Source organism: Rhipicephalus sanguineus, chromosome 10 (assembly GCF_013339695.2).
Source record: "Rhipicephalus sanguineus isolate Rsan-2018 chromosome 10, BIME_Rsan_1.4, whole genome shotgun sequence".
In the NCBI taxonomy this organism is placed as follows: domain Eukaryota; kingdom Metazoa; phylum Arthropoda; class Arachnida; order Ixodida; family Ixodidae; genus Rhipicephalus; species Rhipicephalus sanguineus.
Window position 1 is genome coordinate 13,019,376 of NC_051185.1, and position 15,389 is coordinate 13,034,764.

General features: G+C 45.2%; 1 protein-coding gene across 1 annotated transcript; it reads right to left on the reverse strand.

Moving 5' to 3' along the window:
- Positions 1–105: 105 nt before the first annotated feature.
- On the reverse strand, positions 106–15,135 carry LOC125760139 (uncharacterized). Its single transcript, XM_049419869.1, has 5 exons — positions 14,969–15,135; positions 5,884–6,018; positions 5,033–5,173; positions 3,319–3,453; positions 106–171 (listed from the first exon to the last, which is right to left on the reverse strand). Exons 1-5 carry the CDS (start codon positions 15,125–15,127, stop codon positions 106–108), a joined length of 636 nt encoding a protein of 211 aa, XP_049275826.1. The 5' UTR covers positions 15,128–15,135.
- Between the last annotated feature and the right edge of the window lie 254 nt (positions 15,136–15,389).

Below are 15,389 nucleotides of genomic sequence, written 5' to 3' on the forward strand. Positions count from 1 at the left end.
AAAAAATACGAAGAAGTTTTCACGAAATCTGTACTTCGAAACTTTTGAGAAGACTGCTTAATGGCAAAGAAGGCTTGCAGACATAAAAGTAGCTCTTTCAACAACTTACGGAAAGAGGACCGAACATGATTGCCGAGCAAGCAGTGACGAGGTGTCTTCGTCTATCAAATTCTGAAAAAAGAAAAGACGTATGCAACATTTTAGCATGAAAAGCCGCCCATCGCATGATCCTAATGTGATGGTACCCGGGACGAAGCTTTAGTAGTCAGAAAACATTAAATTCCTGCGCTTTGCGTGCCATAACCACGATCCGATTATCTGCGTCGGTTGCTAGCCGGCACAAGTACTCGGCCGAAGAGACGACCGTGGCACTCGCGGCTACCACAGCGAGGAGTAAAGATCCCGTAGTGATTATGAAGGACTCGCAAGCGGTGTGTAGGTGTTATCAACTTGGTAGGATAAGTGATCCACCTTCAGCCATACTGAAAAGAACCAATGACGTCCAGTGGCGTAGGCAGAAACTTTTTCGGGGAGGGGGGGACGGCACGTCCTTGATCCGACATGGTGTCCAGGCAGGTAAGTGTTGTCGAGCGTGATTTTGTGCTCTGTATACCATGACAGAAAGTCGCCCGGTCTCACACATGCGCGCGTACACACACACATTCGACATATCTATAGTAAAGGTAAAGGTTTCCGCCCTCTTCAACAGCACTTTTATGACAGCAGTGTATACCTAGTACGTGTGTAAGAGAATGCGCGCACTAATGTGTATGCCCTTTGGAATGGGTGGCGTGCTTTAAACCAGCAGCAACCACGCGCGTGATACTTTTTCGAAGTTGCGATACACCCACTACGTGTTCGTAAGGGAATACGCGCAGTAGTTTCTGTGCCTTTTGTAATGGCTGGCCGGCTTAAAACTACCAACTCGTTATGCAGTTCACATGGTGTGACGCCCAATGGCAGTATACGCTTGTACCCCGTTTTACTGTGACATTACATCTCGTACTGTGACACCTGTACACAGGACGCGTATGTTTGTGAAGCATTAAAGTTAATTTCAGTGCAGTTCCAAGTAATGGAGTGGCTCTATGGTAAAACACCTGCTTGCCACGCGGACGGCCAGGGTTCGATTCTCACTCGAACCAAAGATTTTTTTATTATTTAGATTTTCGGTCACTGACAAGATGATGATCTTTTGCTCACACCAGCGACGCCGTCACCGACAGCGGAATTTCTGCGGAACGAGCTCTTTAACGCTCTCGCGTTAAAAGGACAAAACAAGATTGCGCCCGCTGCAGCAGTCGCGCTGTGTCCTCGTGCATTTCAAGCCCACTTTACGTTTGCTGCTGCGCTAGGTAAACAAGGCCAAACGCCTACCCTTTATGCCCTTCGTGCTGCCCATGTGATTTACGTAAAATATAAAGAAACTGTACCAAAGAGAGAGAGGGGGAAAAGAGAAGGGTTAGCAGTTCTTTCAAACGAATACAGTGTTTACCCGCTTGATGAGAAAAATATAGGAAAGAAAAAAGGAGGGAAGTATGAAATAAAAAATGGGCCGCGTATCTGCGTGCTTCGCTTCAAATGTCGTCTAAAGACGATAGAAGAGGCGCTGCGTGAGATATGGACGCCATCTGGCAATGCGTCGGGAAATATGAGTGCTGTGTTGCGGGCTGGTAGTCCCGGCGCACCAGCAGGCGAAGACCGGCGGTGACCAATGCGACCGGCGGGGACGCCAGCCAGCCCGAACACGCGGTTTGGCGCGAAGCGCCGAAGCAGAAGAAACGTCCGCACTCAACGAGTACTCTCCACACACTCTTTTATTTACACGTCGCCTGGGTAAAACAGGAATGCCAGAGCGGCGCCCCATGGCATTCGTACAGTGCAATACTGAACCGAAACCTAAACACAACAATGAGCTCGTGCAGAGGGCACGGAGGAAGGCAAGTTTCAGCACAGTCGCATTTTCAGCTCAGCTTAAGAAACTAGGGTCTCTAGATTTACGTATCTATGTATTTTCTATTAAAAAAACCCACCACCTAATACTTGCCTAGCGATGTTGCGCAACAGATATGCGTAATGTTTGCTTTTTGATCAACAATGTACACAAGTATGAACCTAGTCAGCCGTTCAAGATGGCTGGCCCTTGGGCAAGTGGTTCAACTTTGGCCGGGTGGCTGAATAGAGTGACGTGCCGACAAACAGAAAGACAGACCAAAATTTGTGCGTTTAAGTTCCCCAAGAAAGACTATCGTCTTTAAAAGAACTAGCAGAGGCAGGACACACTGCATGACACGCAGCGCAGGAGTACAGCAGAACCCAGTTGTTAATAACAGTGTCAGCATAGACTTGTTAGCCTTGCAAGTGGATGCACGAATATTCGGAAAATACCATAGAATGCTTCATGAGGAAGACTGAGCTGCTGGAATTTGTTTACCAGCGGCACACAATGAGAACTGCGTGCATAAAGTGAGGCAAAACAAGACGTATTGGAGACCTCGATGCGTACAATGTGTTCGCACACAGGCAAAATTATTCTGAGTTCTTTTTTGCTCTTGCAAAATTATACATGCTTGCTTGGGTGTCCTAAGTTCATTGAAATTAATTAAACACTAAACAATGTTTCATGTATCAACATCATCATTATTCTTATCATGACAGTGGATTGAGGATCCTTTCGCTTCAGTGTCACTATAGTTCTAAGCAATAATGTCTTCATCATGTGATCGATATGCTGTCGATGGTCCCGTAAAAGCCTGGGCTGCTTGTATCTTGATAATTCGATGAATAATACAAGAAAAAATGGGCGAAGCTTGCAGTAAGTCGCGCGAGGCTTGAAACAGCTGGACGATTTTGAAGTCTAATCTGGTTGCTTCTTTCTTTCTTCTCTTTCTTTATCTTACTGTTTGTTTCTTGTATCTCTATTTTGTATACGTTTCGATTTTTTTCTCCTGCTCGCACTCTTTAGCTTTCTTTCCCTCTTGATCTTTCTATTTTCTTTCTATCTCTTTCCCTATTTGCCTCTTTCTCTCGCCTTCTCCCTCTCCCTCTTTCTGTATATTTCTCTGTCTTTCTATGTTTCTATGCATTTATTCCCAGTATTTCTTTCATTTTTTTTCTCTCTCTCTCTAAGTGAACCAGCGGTGAGTAGTGGAATTTGCCCAATATCAGTGGCACATACCCGTTCATGATGGCAATAGTTTTCTGGTTATGTTAAATTAAGGCTAGCTTAAACAGTTTCTCCGTTAAAATTATTCCTCACGGATGCAATGTTTCGTGATGATCCATAACGTCTCGACAATTTGCGACGAAAGCTCTTACCACAAATTTATTTGGTTTCTTGATGACCAAGTCTTGAATTTCGGACACCACGAAGTTTCCCATGACGGTGGCCAGCACGACGAGGCTCACGATGAAGGACGTCTTGTCGAGCTGACTAGCCGACAGCGTTATGCCCTGAGAAATAATGAGCGTATTAATGTATTCAGGTCTAGATTCGTGTAACAGCGCGAAAAGTGGAAAGGACAACGACATAGGCCGAGCTTCTACACCGTCTCTGTTATCGTCCTTTCCACTTTTTCGCGCTGTTACGTGAGTTTCAATGAACCAACTAGCACAGAAAGCAGCCATTCTTATTAAGGTTTGCCTGCAAATGTAGCATTACACATTGCAAGCAAGGTTGTAGTGCCGGAGTCACACGGACATGCTTTGCTAGGAAACAAAGCATGCGTTTAATCGACGTTTACTTTGATATCAAACTACGTTATCAAATGATGTTGGTCGCTCAACGAGATATAAGTCGCGCACATAAAGAGGCATGGTATTCATGTAAGTAAGAAAGCTCACTTGTAGCACTGCAGGGCTCGCCTGTAAAGGGAACGGAAGAATAGAAGAATAGAGTAGAATAGAATAAAATATGAGAATATAATGAACGAATAGTAGGTGTGGGTGAGATGAGTGAAAATTAGGAGATTTCTCGTCAAGTACCACAAGGAAAGTCAAACAAGCATCAAGCGAATATAAACGGTACGACGTGATCTACAAACACTTCCGTATGGCTGTATTATAAGGTATAATCACAGTTTTTCAGAGTTTGGAAAATATTTTGTTAACACAATCTGTTCGGCCAATTTATTCCATAAAAGGAGAGGCCTTTATAACATATCTTCAGTGTGCTTTCCTGAACTTGGGTAAGGGAAGGGGCGTTCAAATGAATGAATGGAAAAGAATTAAAGAGGACGAGAGTCTGTGAAGGCATACTTAAAAATATTGCACTTCTTAATGGGAGCTGCCGGAAGTGATTGCTGGAAGTGAGATGTATGCTGAAGTGCCGCAGTTATTTCACTATAAAATATTTAACATGTTATTGCGCTTATACAATGTTTTAGGTAGAATTTATGCAACGTAGGCAGTCCGGCTTTTGCGTGTCTTCTTTTGGAAAGATTTAGACAGATTGTCTGACATCGCAGTAGCGATGGCACAAGCGGCTATGCACAACTATGTGGCGTGGCATCCACAAAAGCATGAGTCGAGTTCGCCGTCACCCAAGAAGCGTGATATGCTTATGCTGTAGTTCTGACAACTCAGGCAGCTGCGAAGTACGAGAGTGCCTAGAAGTGAAATAGATTCGAACCTCCAAACATTTAGTTACTTTCCGCGTGGCAGCCTCTGACACATGTGTCTGTTATTCGACTCTGTGCGGGCTGTCCGCATTTTTTTGCTACCTTATTATTATCCTCTACTTTCTTATCTATGAAGGCAAGTCACACCGAGGGTTGCGGTTAATGCCTCTGTGTTTGCTGCCAGCATGCCTCACGCTAGTGACATCTTATTTTAATAGCCGACATCACTTATATAAGTTCTGCGATTACGTTTTGAAGTGGGAATAATGTTCGGTAGTGCCCCGTAATTTTTTTTTTCCTCAACGGTCTCGTACCAGCTTGCACCATCCAGCTACCAGCTAGCTTGTTTTAATCGTTTCAGTCAAATGCTATGCAAATGCTCGTGCAACCTGCCAAACATTGTGCTATCGTACCTGCAACTGTACAACGGCGGTGCACTGGCAGAAGACATCCAGTACGCAAGCCGTGAACAGCAGGCCAAGGAGTGCACCTGCAAACCCTGAAGGTGGAAGGCACTGTCTCCAACGCCGCCACACCAGGAGCGTCAAGAGTGCCTGCGACATCGTTCATTGTGTCGATTGATGCACGCAACTAATATTCGCACTTGCGAGTATGTCATATGTTTAGCTGGTTGCAGGGAAACACATAAGCGAATGTAAGGAACAGTGCTTGTTCACGCCATAACGTCTCTGGAAGATGCAAGGATACGGACGAATAATTTTTCAACTGTGCTTAATTTTGCAACAGTCCTTGTGTGTGTCACTTCTTCCCCTTGTCCGGCGTCTTTTTGACTAGTTTTTGCCTCAGCGTCATGTACCAACTGACCCAGACTTCGACCTTACTGCATTAAAAAATAGTTTCTTAGCCTGAATAAAGTACCATAACGTGAACGGTCGTGATGTATTGTTTTGGGTGTTTGTAACTTGATGAAGCGCCTCAATATTGCTTTTCTTAAGTAGTGCCTCCACATGTTTACAATAAAAGGAATACAATACTCAGTATATTTTCAGCCATGAAGGAATATCTTGCATTCTCGAACAAATTATATAGTATAATGAAAATGTGTACGCACGCAACGTATCTCGCTGTGTAATCATAATTATTGTTTGTTTTTTTCACTTGACCCGCAACTAGCCTTCGGCTATGGGTCCAACCAGTTTTTGGTAAATTTCTATGCTGCATGTCTAGAAAATAAAGAATTAAAATTTGAACGTTGTAAACTTATGCTAGAATGCCTGCGAAAATACGGGCACCGGATGCTTACAAGTGATATTGCCATGGCGAAATTTGAAGTTGCTTCTCGCAACGTCGATAAGCTGAGGTAGTCCACCAGCTCAACATTCTGAAAAGCGTATGAGCCTTTGGTGATGGAGAGTCCAGCGGAGACCAAGAGGAGAACCTGCGAAGAGGAAACCACGTGTTACGCTGGCGTTCACCTCCCAATAGCGTCTGACAGCTATTAACGCGATCGCATTAAAGAGTTAGTTTCACATGTATACCGGTGTCGGCGTCGGCGTCGGCGTCGTTGACCGTGAGCGAAAAATCAGCGCTGTCCGTGACCGAGAAAGGCGCAAATCATAAAAAAATAAATCTTGGATTCGAGTGAGAATCGAACCCATGCCTTCTGCGTGGAATGCAGGTGTTTTACCACAGAGCGACGCCACTGCTTGAAACAGCCTCGAAAAAAAAAAAGAAAACACCATGAATGTTTTGTAGTGGGAGGAGTCTCCTAATGCATGTAATACTGCGTGACAAAAGCGTAGAAGCGTGCCAGGCGCTAAAACATGTGAATTACTCAACGAGCGGATGTTTTAAAGGCCCACCCATTACACAGCGCTCAGACATATTTAACCGTAATCATCAGCAAAAGCACCAACACAGTCAGCAGCTGCGCAGGTTCGCATGTTGCCGTACGGACGAGTCGTGGGCCCTTTGCTGTTTCGCAAAAGGAAGAATGGCGGCGTAGTGGGCACTGCGCAACTGTACTTGCAGTAGGCATTCTAAATTGTCTATGAAATGCAGTTTCCTTTTATTAGAGGGCAAGGGAAGGCAGGCTCATCATTTCAGCTAATAAACAACTCGCCTAAGCATTCGTTCTAGAGAAAAATGCGCTGACATTTTTCTTTCAAGCCTAACAATCTTATTGATTTCTGTTTGCTTTCCGTTCTTCCTGGTATCGCGCTCGAAATATATATCGATATACTTTTACAAGCTTAGATTCGCAATTTTTTTTTCGCGAAGCATGCCACACGTTCATTTTTATCCTACATTTTTTTGGCGGCATAGTCTTCTACGAGCTGCATATCGAAGCACTTATTCCCTACAAGTCCGAGACGCTAAGCCGTGCTTCCCGCTAGTGTTGCATGGCTGGACACGTCAAATTTCAACATCGACTCTGCGAAGCGATGTACACCTGACACGTCCGCAAATTAATCATCCCCCAACGTTGTTTTACATCTTGTTTCCACTGATGACTGAAGAGCAGACGCAGACTACACGTATTTCATTTCCTTACGCAATATGGAAGCAAACGCTTCAGGAGGATGTGAATAAAAGCAGCTTGCGAAAAACAAAAGGCATCTGCAAAAGACCGGACCGTCTATTTGTGTCGCAGCTTTTTCATTAATCTAAATATAGGTTGAAAAAAAGAAGAGTGTTCTGGCTACGACACAGGAAAAGCTACGAGCTGGAATAGGAAAGGAGAATACAAACAAGGGAAAATGAGTTCTCTGGCAGGTTTAAAATATTACATTGTGGCGGAGCAACTGCTAGCCGCTCCCAGGAAGGCCGAGTGCGCCTGCAATTAGGAGCACCTAGTTTCTCGCTTTGTAACAACGTATTACTCCATCATCATCATCATATTCATCATAATATTCATCATCAACTTGACCACGCCCACAGCAGGGCAGATGCCTCTTGCATGTTTCTCAAGTCAACACGGCCCTGTGCTTGCTGCGGCCGCGTTATCCCTGTAAAATTCTTAATCTCATCTGCCCATTCAGCTTTCTGCCTCCCCTTCGCGCACTTGCGCTCTTTTGGAATCCAGTCTGTTACCCTTAATGACATGCGGTTATCTTGCCTACGCGCTACGTGCCCTGCCCGTGCCAATTTAATTGTTATTTGGACTAAGGTGTCCTTAACACCTGTTTGTTCCCTGACCCACTCTGCTGTCTTCTTGTCCCTTAAGGTTAAACCTATCATTTTCCTTTCCATGGCTCGCAGCGTCGTCCTCAATTTTAAGTTGTACCCTATTCGTAAGCCTCCAGGTTTCTGCTCCGCAGGTAAGCACCGACGAGATGCAGCAGTTGTATACCTTTCTCTTGAGGGATAGTGGTAAACTACCATTCATCATCTTAGAATTCCTGCCAAATGCGCTCCACCCCATTCTTATTCTTCTAGTTCCTTCGGTTTCGTTGTTCGGATTTGCGGTCACTACCTGCCCTAAGTAGACGTATTCCTTTACCACTTCCAGTGCCTCGCCACCTGTCGCAACGCGTTGTTCTCTTCTGAGACGGTAGAATGTTACTTTAGTTTTCTGCATTCTTACGCAGAATGGATCTACTGTACTTCAATTTACTACATTAAAGAAAACAAGTAAGCAATCACAGACCACGGATAGCATGCGTATTTTTTATTTTTTTGAGTATTAAGGAATCGAAACAACAGCAACTAATGAAGGAGCAAAAATGAGAACCACCCATTGGCAGCACGAAGCCACGAGGTAATCCATACAGATTCTCAGAATGTAAAGTTTTAGTTGACGAAAAATTCGCCTTGTTCCGGGGATCGAACACGGGACCAACGGCCATCGGCAGTGGCCATCGCTCGACGGAGCTAACCGGATGTCAGTAACCAGGATGGCACTTGTCCCGTCGTCTCTCATGTGTTAGTCTTTTTTAGCGCCTTAAATCAAAACGTCGTCATATCTGTTACTCTGCACTAGTCTGTCTGCATAAACATCCCGTCAGATTGCGGAATTACGCAGAACTGGTTCGTGACAACAAAAAACTCGGACATCTCGGTAACAGGCAAAAAGGACGAGAGACAACTAAGAGACGTGCATAGTATATCTACTCACTGACAGGTGACATTTCGAGTAGAAAAAAAACGAATAAATATAAAAGAAAGGCTAACCTAGCCGCGCGAACACTGCACCAATGACACACACGCACACACACAAAAAAAGAGTACGTCGAAATTAAACAGCGATATAGAGGAACCTGACGCGATTGCGAGGTATTTGATTTCAATGTGGAGCGCATCCATGTTTTCACGTGCTCTCCGACTGTCGTGATCAAACTCAGCACATGTGCGCTCAAAAAAGATCGCCAACCACGCGACCTACAATTGGTTCACAGGTGCAGCCGTAGCGTACGTATTTACCCCACCGTTACCCTTTCGGTATAGCTCGAAAAAGAAACTAGCCAATTTACCCGAGTGTTAATTTTAATAAAGTGACTTGCCTTCAACAATTTTCGCCTATAACTATACGCAGCATTCAGCAGCAGTTTACCACGATGTAGTCTTCAAGAACAGTGAAAACGTGCTATGAGTCACAATTCAGTATACTTAGTGCAATGTCTATGTGCAAGCTACGCTTATGGACACGGTCGCACAGTGTCTGCCTTCCTGACTTAAGATGGCTGCCCCAATAATAATAACAGTAATTGTTGGGGTTCTACGTTCTAAAACCCCGATATGATTGTGGGGGACGTCGTAGTGGAGGGCTCCGGAAATCTTGACCATCTAGCGTTATTTAACGTGCACCTAAATCTAAGTACATGGGCCTCTAGCATTATGACCTCATCAATGTGCGGCCACCGCGGCCGAGATTCGATCGCACTACCTTCGGATCCGCAGCCAAGCACCGTAAACACATGACCACCGTGGTGGGCGATGGTTGCCCCAATATATAACGAATTGAAAACTGCAATAAAATTCACTGTGTTGACTTAATGGTTAAGGTCTGACGCCAATAAGCAGGAGGGCACACGCTCTATCAATATGTGGCTACGGTGGCCACATTTCAATAGGCGCGGAATAAAAAAAAGAAACAGGACAAGAGTGTTCGTAAATTTAGGCGCAGCGTAAAAACTCGAGATGGCCAAAATTATTTCGCAGTCACCCAGTACTGCGTGCCCCATATACTCCTGAATTCAGTCTTAACCCTTAAGAAACACAAATTTTTACTATTTTCCGGTAGCCCCTAAACTTAAACTTGCACTGGTGGACGTCTTAGCGTCATTCACTGGTGGACGTCTTAGCGTCATCGACGTCTTAGCGTCATTCTCACCAATATGAGTAAGTGAAAAGCGCGTGGTGTAATGCATACGTAAATATCATGTTTGTGAGCTACCCAAACTTCGAATAGTGCGTATAACATGCACGCTTCTTTCTTTTTTGTCATTTGTGCCCACGGGAAACAATTCTGGATGCCACGATGTTTAACAAAGTGAACCTCCGTTCATCTTCTGATACGTCCGCCTCGGTGGTACAGTGGTTACGGTGCTCGCTTACTGACCCGGAAGTCGCGGATTCGATCCGAGCAGCGGCGGTCGCATTTCGACGGAGGCAAAATTTCAGAGAACGGTCTACCGTGCGATGTCAGTGCGCGCTAAAGAACGCCATATGGTCGAAATTTCCGGAACCCTCCACTACGGTGTGTCTCATAACTATATCGTGGTTTTGGCTGGTAAAACTGCATATGTTATTCTTATCTTCTTATACTATGAATCCTACGCACATCCGGGAAATCATACCCGGGAATGCTAACGGAGTCCTTTCGTAGTTAGCAGTAATGTTCAACGCTATTAAAAAAATAACTAACACTAAATAACGCACAAATCCTTGATGAACAATACTTTCCTGTGGACTGTCCTTCCGCTGTCGTCTACGCCAAGGATCGCAAAAAGGACAGTATTTCTCGCCCACTGCACATGTGTGAACGCGTAAAAGGTCACCTACGATAAGTTTCACCTACATAGAATTACACCCTGTTCAAGCAACGGGGAAATGACCTGTCAATCCACAGCGTACTACGCAAGCACACGTGCTGAATGAAAAACGTGTTTGGCAACGTTTTTTGAGCGTTTATTCCTACGCACTCTCCTCGACCTTATAACATATAGGCCCGTACGTCACATCCTGTGAGACCCTCCGGCGGTTACAATGTTCGCATACGTGCACTTCCGGCACGAGCGACACTCTTCCTTCCGGAGTCTAGGTTCATAGAATATCCTGCGCACATGTATAGAGTTCCTTAACCGCAGCTGGAGTCCGTTTACAATTACAAAGTAAATTAATAAATGGCTGCCGCAAGATACGTCACGGGTGGTATAAATAGACCCTAAAAAGATTGGAGAGACTGTGCAGTGTCAGTACGCGTTAAAGCATTCCAAAGCCCTCCACCACGATGTCTCTCGTATAGCATGCCACTTGAGCTATAGGATTATAAGATGTCTCGAGACTGTATTGGCGAGGTAATGAATTACTAAGCTTCGGCCGCATCGCAGTGTTTAATGGTGATCCAAAACAGGGCGTAGGAGTGTTCTGTCATTTCGCCCCACTGGAATGCGGCCGTCCTTTCCGGTACCTAACCTACGACCTGCTGGGCAGCAGCACAACTTAACTTGAAGATTGGTCAAACTGGTTTGTCATTTTTGAACTGAGATGGCGCAGAAAAATAAAGAATCTGCCGACTCAGCCAAACGGAAGGACAGAGTGCTACGTCCTTTTGTACGAGTGGTTCGGCCGTTACTTTGTTTTCCTGCGCTGTTCCAGTTCAGAAAAGGTACAACTTAGCGACTAAACCATAGCATCCGTGTTGTAACTTTAGCGACGGTTACTTCAGCAGCGTAAATTCACTCTACAGTAAAGTGTTTTGCCCGAATCGCTTTCTTTAATGCAACACACCTATGAAAGAAAGAAGGGGAGTGGATCGAAGAGACGGCGTTTCGTTAGTAACAATCATATGAATCCAACAGATAATGAAACCGTGGAAAAGATATGGTGTGTTATCTGCAGTTTTTAATTAAAGCGTAGTAACTATGCCGTAAAGGTGAAGTGTATTAAAGTGGACGAAAAAAACAATTCGCCGTTAGCGGCGAGCGAACGCACAACCTTGCGGGTTCACTCTCTTCGACATGTTATATCATGAAATAGTGAGCGCGTTGGAAGTGATCCTTTCCAAAGCAGCGTGTAAACTGACACAACCTGTACATTCGTGCCTGTATATCAAATCATTTTTTTTTCTTCTTTTTAAAACACCCAGGTGAAAGAACCGGCGCCTGTCCCGTCTTTCTCTGTTCGTGTGAGTTTCAACGCGATAGTGTTAAAGGCCTCGTTTCGCAGAAACTACGGCGTCGGTGGCGGCGTCTTTGGTTGCGAGCGTAAAATTGCGAAAAATCCAAATAATAAGAATCGTGGCTGCAAGCCGGAATCGAACCCAGGCCTTTGGCATGACAAGCAGGTGTCTTACCACAAGGTCACACCAGTGCTTGAAGCTCTATCGGGAAAAAACAAAAAAAAAAACCTATGTAGGTGTCATGCAGTGAGAGGAGTCGCCTTCAGACAGGTAAAATTGCGTGGCAGAAGCGCACAATCGCCCCAGGCGTCATACCATCTGAATTGCACAAGCGGATGGTTTAAAAGCCCAGCCATTACAAAGCGCTCAGACATGTGCTTGCGCTGTTCTACAATAAAAAATGACAGCGAGTTAGATGGAGTGACGAAATCTAAAAAAGAAAAACGTTTCCAGGGATAAAATGGAATCAGCTCGCACAAGATATAATGAACTAGAGATCACTGGGAGAGGACTTCACCCAGTAGTGGACTTAAATAAGCTAAAAATAATGATTAAATGACATATTTGTGAATTCAACAGACGTTCAGGCCGCCTCGGTGGTCCGGTGGCTGCTGACCCGAAAGACGCGGGTTCGATCTCGGCCGCGGCGGTCGCATTTCGATGGAGGCGAGAGGCTGAGACCGGTGTTGCTGTGCGATGTCAGTGCAGGTTACATATAAATCAGGTGGTCGAAATTATGTGCCCTCCACTACGGCGTCTATTGTATCCTGAGTCGCTTCGGGACATTAGTTAAACCCCATAAACCAAGCTACCAACCAAAATACGCTTTAAATAAGACAACTGCCTTTGTTTACATCCACCATTGTATCTAGTGGGCACCAGTTCAAGACATAGGTCGGCAAAAAATGTGGAGCTCACTCAGACTCACTCACGAAACATATCTTACCCTCAAGGCTCACTCGGACTCAGACTCACCAAACTTTTCCTCATCCGGACTCACTCGGGCTCAGACTCACTATAATTTTTCTCAACCGGACTCACTCGGACTCAGACTCATCAAAATTTTATTCACTCGAACTCACTCAGACTCAGACTCACGGCTCGATCTGAGTCTGAGTGAGTCAACTCATGAGTCCTTTAGCCTTTAATTATCCTTTTTCTACCATAATGTCAATGCTTTTTAACGCCAATATCTCGCATAATCGATGCGCCACTTAGCACCTTTTGATCTCGTACCTTCAAATACGAGTTATCTGAGGTTGCAGTTCAATAAGGACCTTTTTATTGAAAGTCATGACTCACACGAGGTATTTTTATCAGTAACTTCCCGTGAAAAAGTTTGCGGGGGGAGGTCAAGGCACCTCCTCCCCCTCTCCCTCCTCAACTCACGCCTCTGATCAATAAATATTGCGCTGACGTATGAACGGTAGCGCGTTGAAGTATGCGGGATTATATATAACGTGAGCTGACATAGGGCTGATAGTAATGCTAAAGTTGAGTAGATAGGACCATAGGTCGGCAAAAAATGTGGAGCTCACTCAGACTCACTCATGCAATATATTTTGCCCTTAGGGCTCACTCGGACTCAGACTCACCAAAATTTTCCTCAACCGGACTCACTCGGACTCAGACTCACCAAAATTTTTCCCAACCGAACTCACTCGGACTCAGACTCAAAAAAACTTTACTCACCCGGACTCACTCAGACTCAGACTCACGTCTCGATATGAGTCTGAGTGAGTCTGAGTGAGTCGACTCATGAGTGAGTTTGCCGACCTATGGTTCAAGATACCTGGTGACCTAAGTCCGACAATATGCAAGTTCAGGAAAATGACAGAGGCTTGAAGGAGGGTTGACATTTGTCGCTACTATGCACCAAAAACAAGACTTTACAATCCCATCTGGTGAGGAAAACTTCAGATTGGCTCCCTGGCTACAAAATATTTTGGCGCCTTTAGTAAAACGCTTAGAATATGCAGATAAAATGCATTCTTTTCAAGCTTTTCTGTATCATAACTACGATATGATTATATGAGGGACGGCGTACCTAGTGGAGTGCTCACAAAATTTCGACAACCTGAGGTTCTTTAACGTTAACATAAACCTAATCGCACGGGCCTCTAGCTATGATACGGACATACGAGCGCTATGGGACGGGGACATAGACAAGAGGTACACAGGACAGGCGCTCTGTCCTGTGTACCTCTTGTCTATGTCCCCGTCCCATAGCGCTCGTATGTCCGTATCATGTATGAACCAACTTGCCCAAACACAAGTCTTGCTGGGCCTCTAGCGTTTTTCCTCTGTCGAAATGCAGCCGCCGCGGCCGGGATTCGATCTCTCGACCTTCGGGTCAGCGTTAAAGCACGATAACATCACCGCGGCGAATTGAATTTGTTGAGTTTTGGCCGAAGTTGCGATAAGAGGCTTGTCTCCTCTTGTCTTGCGTAAAATGGAGTTGTCTGCAACAGGCCCTTACCACAACAAGCAATCTTCTTGAAGCCATGACCCGACGACATTCCCTGCTCAACGATTTCTCACTGGAAGTGATGTAAGCTCTTTTGGTATTTGCATGTTTTCTGCACGTGTAACAAGAAGAGCCACGGCGGGGGCCAGTTGGTTGTTCATAGTAAAATTTTCAGCACGCTGCTAAGATACGAAAGGCGACATATAACCACAGGGGATAAAACAAGCGCTTGCTTTGTCCACTGTGGTTCTTTCTATGTCGTCTTTAGTATCTTAGTAGCACGCTGAAAATTTCAATGTGTATGTACTTGTCACTGTCTGAGCTTCGTGTGCGGTCCAAAGTTTCGAACCATCTGTGCTGAGGTTTTGCGCCGCCATTTTCTAATGCTGAGGGGCAACGCGTGTGAACTTGACAAAAAGATAAATCCACGACAAAATGAAGCTGGACTGCACATATTCACCAGATTTGTCTTCTTCAAACTGGGCTCGTATTGCGGTAATTCTACTGAACTAAACATTTTCGGCTGGAGGACCCCTAACTTACTCGTTGGAAACGAAGTGGTTTGGTCTTCTGACTTACTAGTTCAGCGGCATTGAGCAGTGTCCAGTAGGGACCTCTTGGCACTTGTGGGAAGTTGTTGGGTGACGTCTGGGGCCCCGCAAACAGCACTAGGACGACCAAGGGGGCGCATTTCAGGAGGAACGACGCAGTCTCGGCCGGTCTCAGTGCGTCAGCCATCTGCGCGAAGCGTCTGTCACAACGGAATATGTGGGAAACAAGCACACACTACACGCAGCGACAGCTCGCCCGGACGCAGAACAAATACGCACAAATGACAGTTCGTAGCCGTCGAAGCGACCACAACGAAGGAAAACAAAACAACAAAAAGAAACAATGAAAAACGTTTGCACGAGGCGCTCATGACGGTGTATGTCCTAGTTTATCGAGCTCCACTCGAAAAAGCGGAAACAACTGGCACTTGCTGCGTGCGCATTTTGTG

What these genes read in the sequence shown, in the direction of transcription:
- LOC125760139 (XM_049419869.1), bottom strand. Translation starts at nt 15,127, where the DNA reads ATGGCTGACGCACTGAGACCGGCCGAGACTGCGTCGTTCCTCCTGAAA. An exon ending in CCGCCGTTGTACAGTTGCAG is followed by an intron (nt 3,454 to 5,032) that starts GTACGATAGCAC and finishes ATTATTTCTCAG; the next exon opens with GGCATAACGCTGTCGGCTAG. An exon ending in AGAAACCAAATAAATTTGTG is followed by an intron (nt 172 to 3,318) that starts GTAAGAGCTTTC and finishes TTCTTTTTTCAG; the next exon opens with AATTTGATAGACGAAGACAC.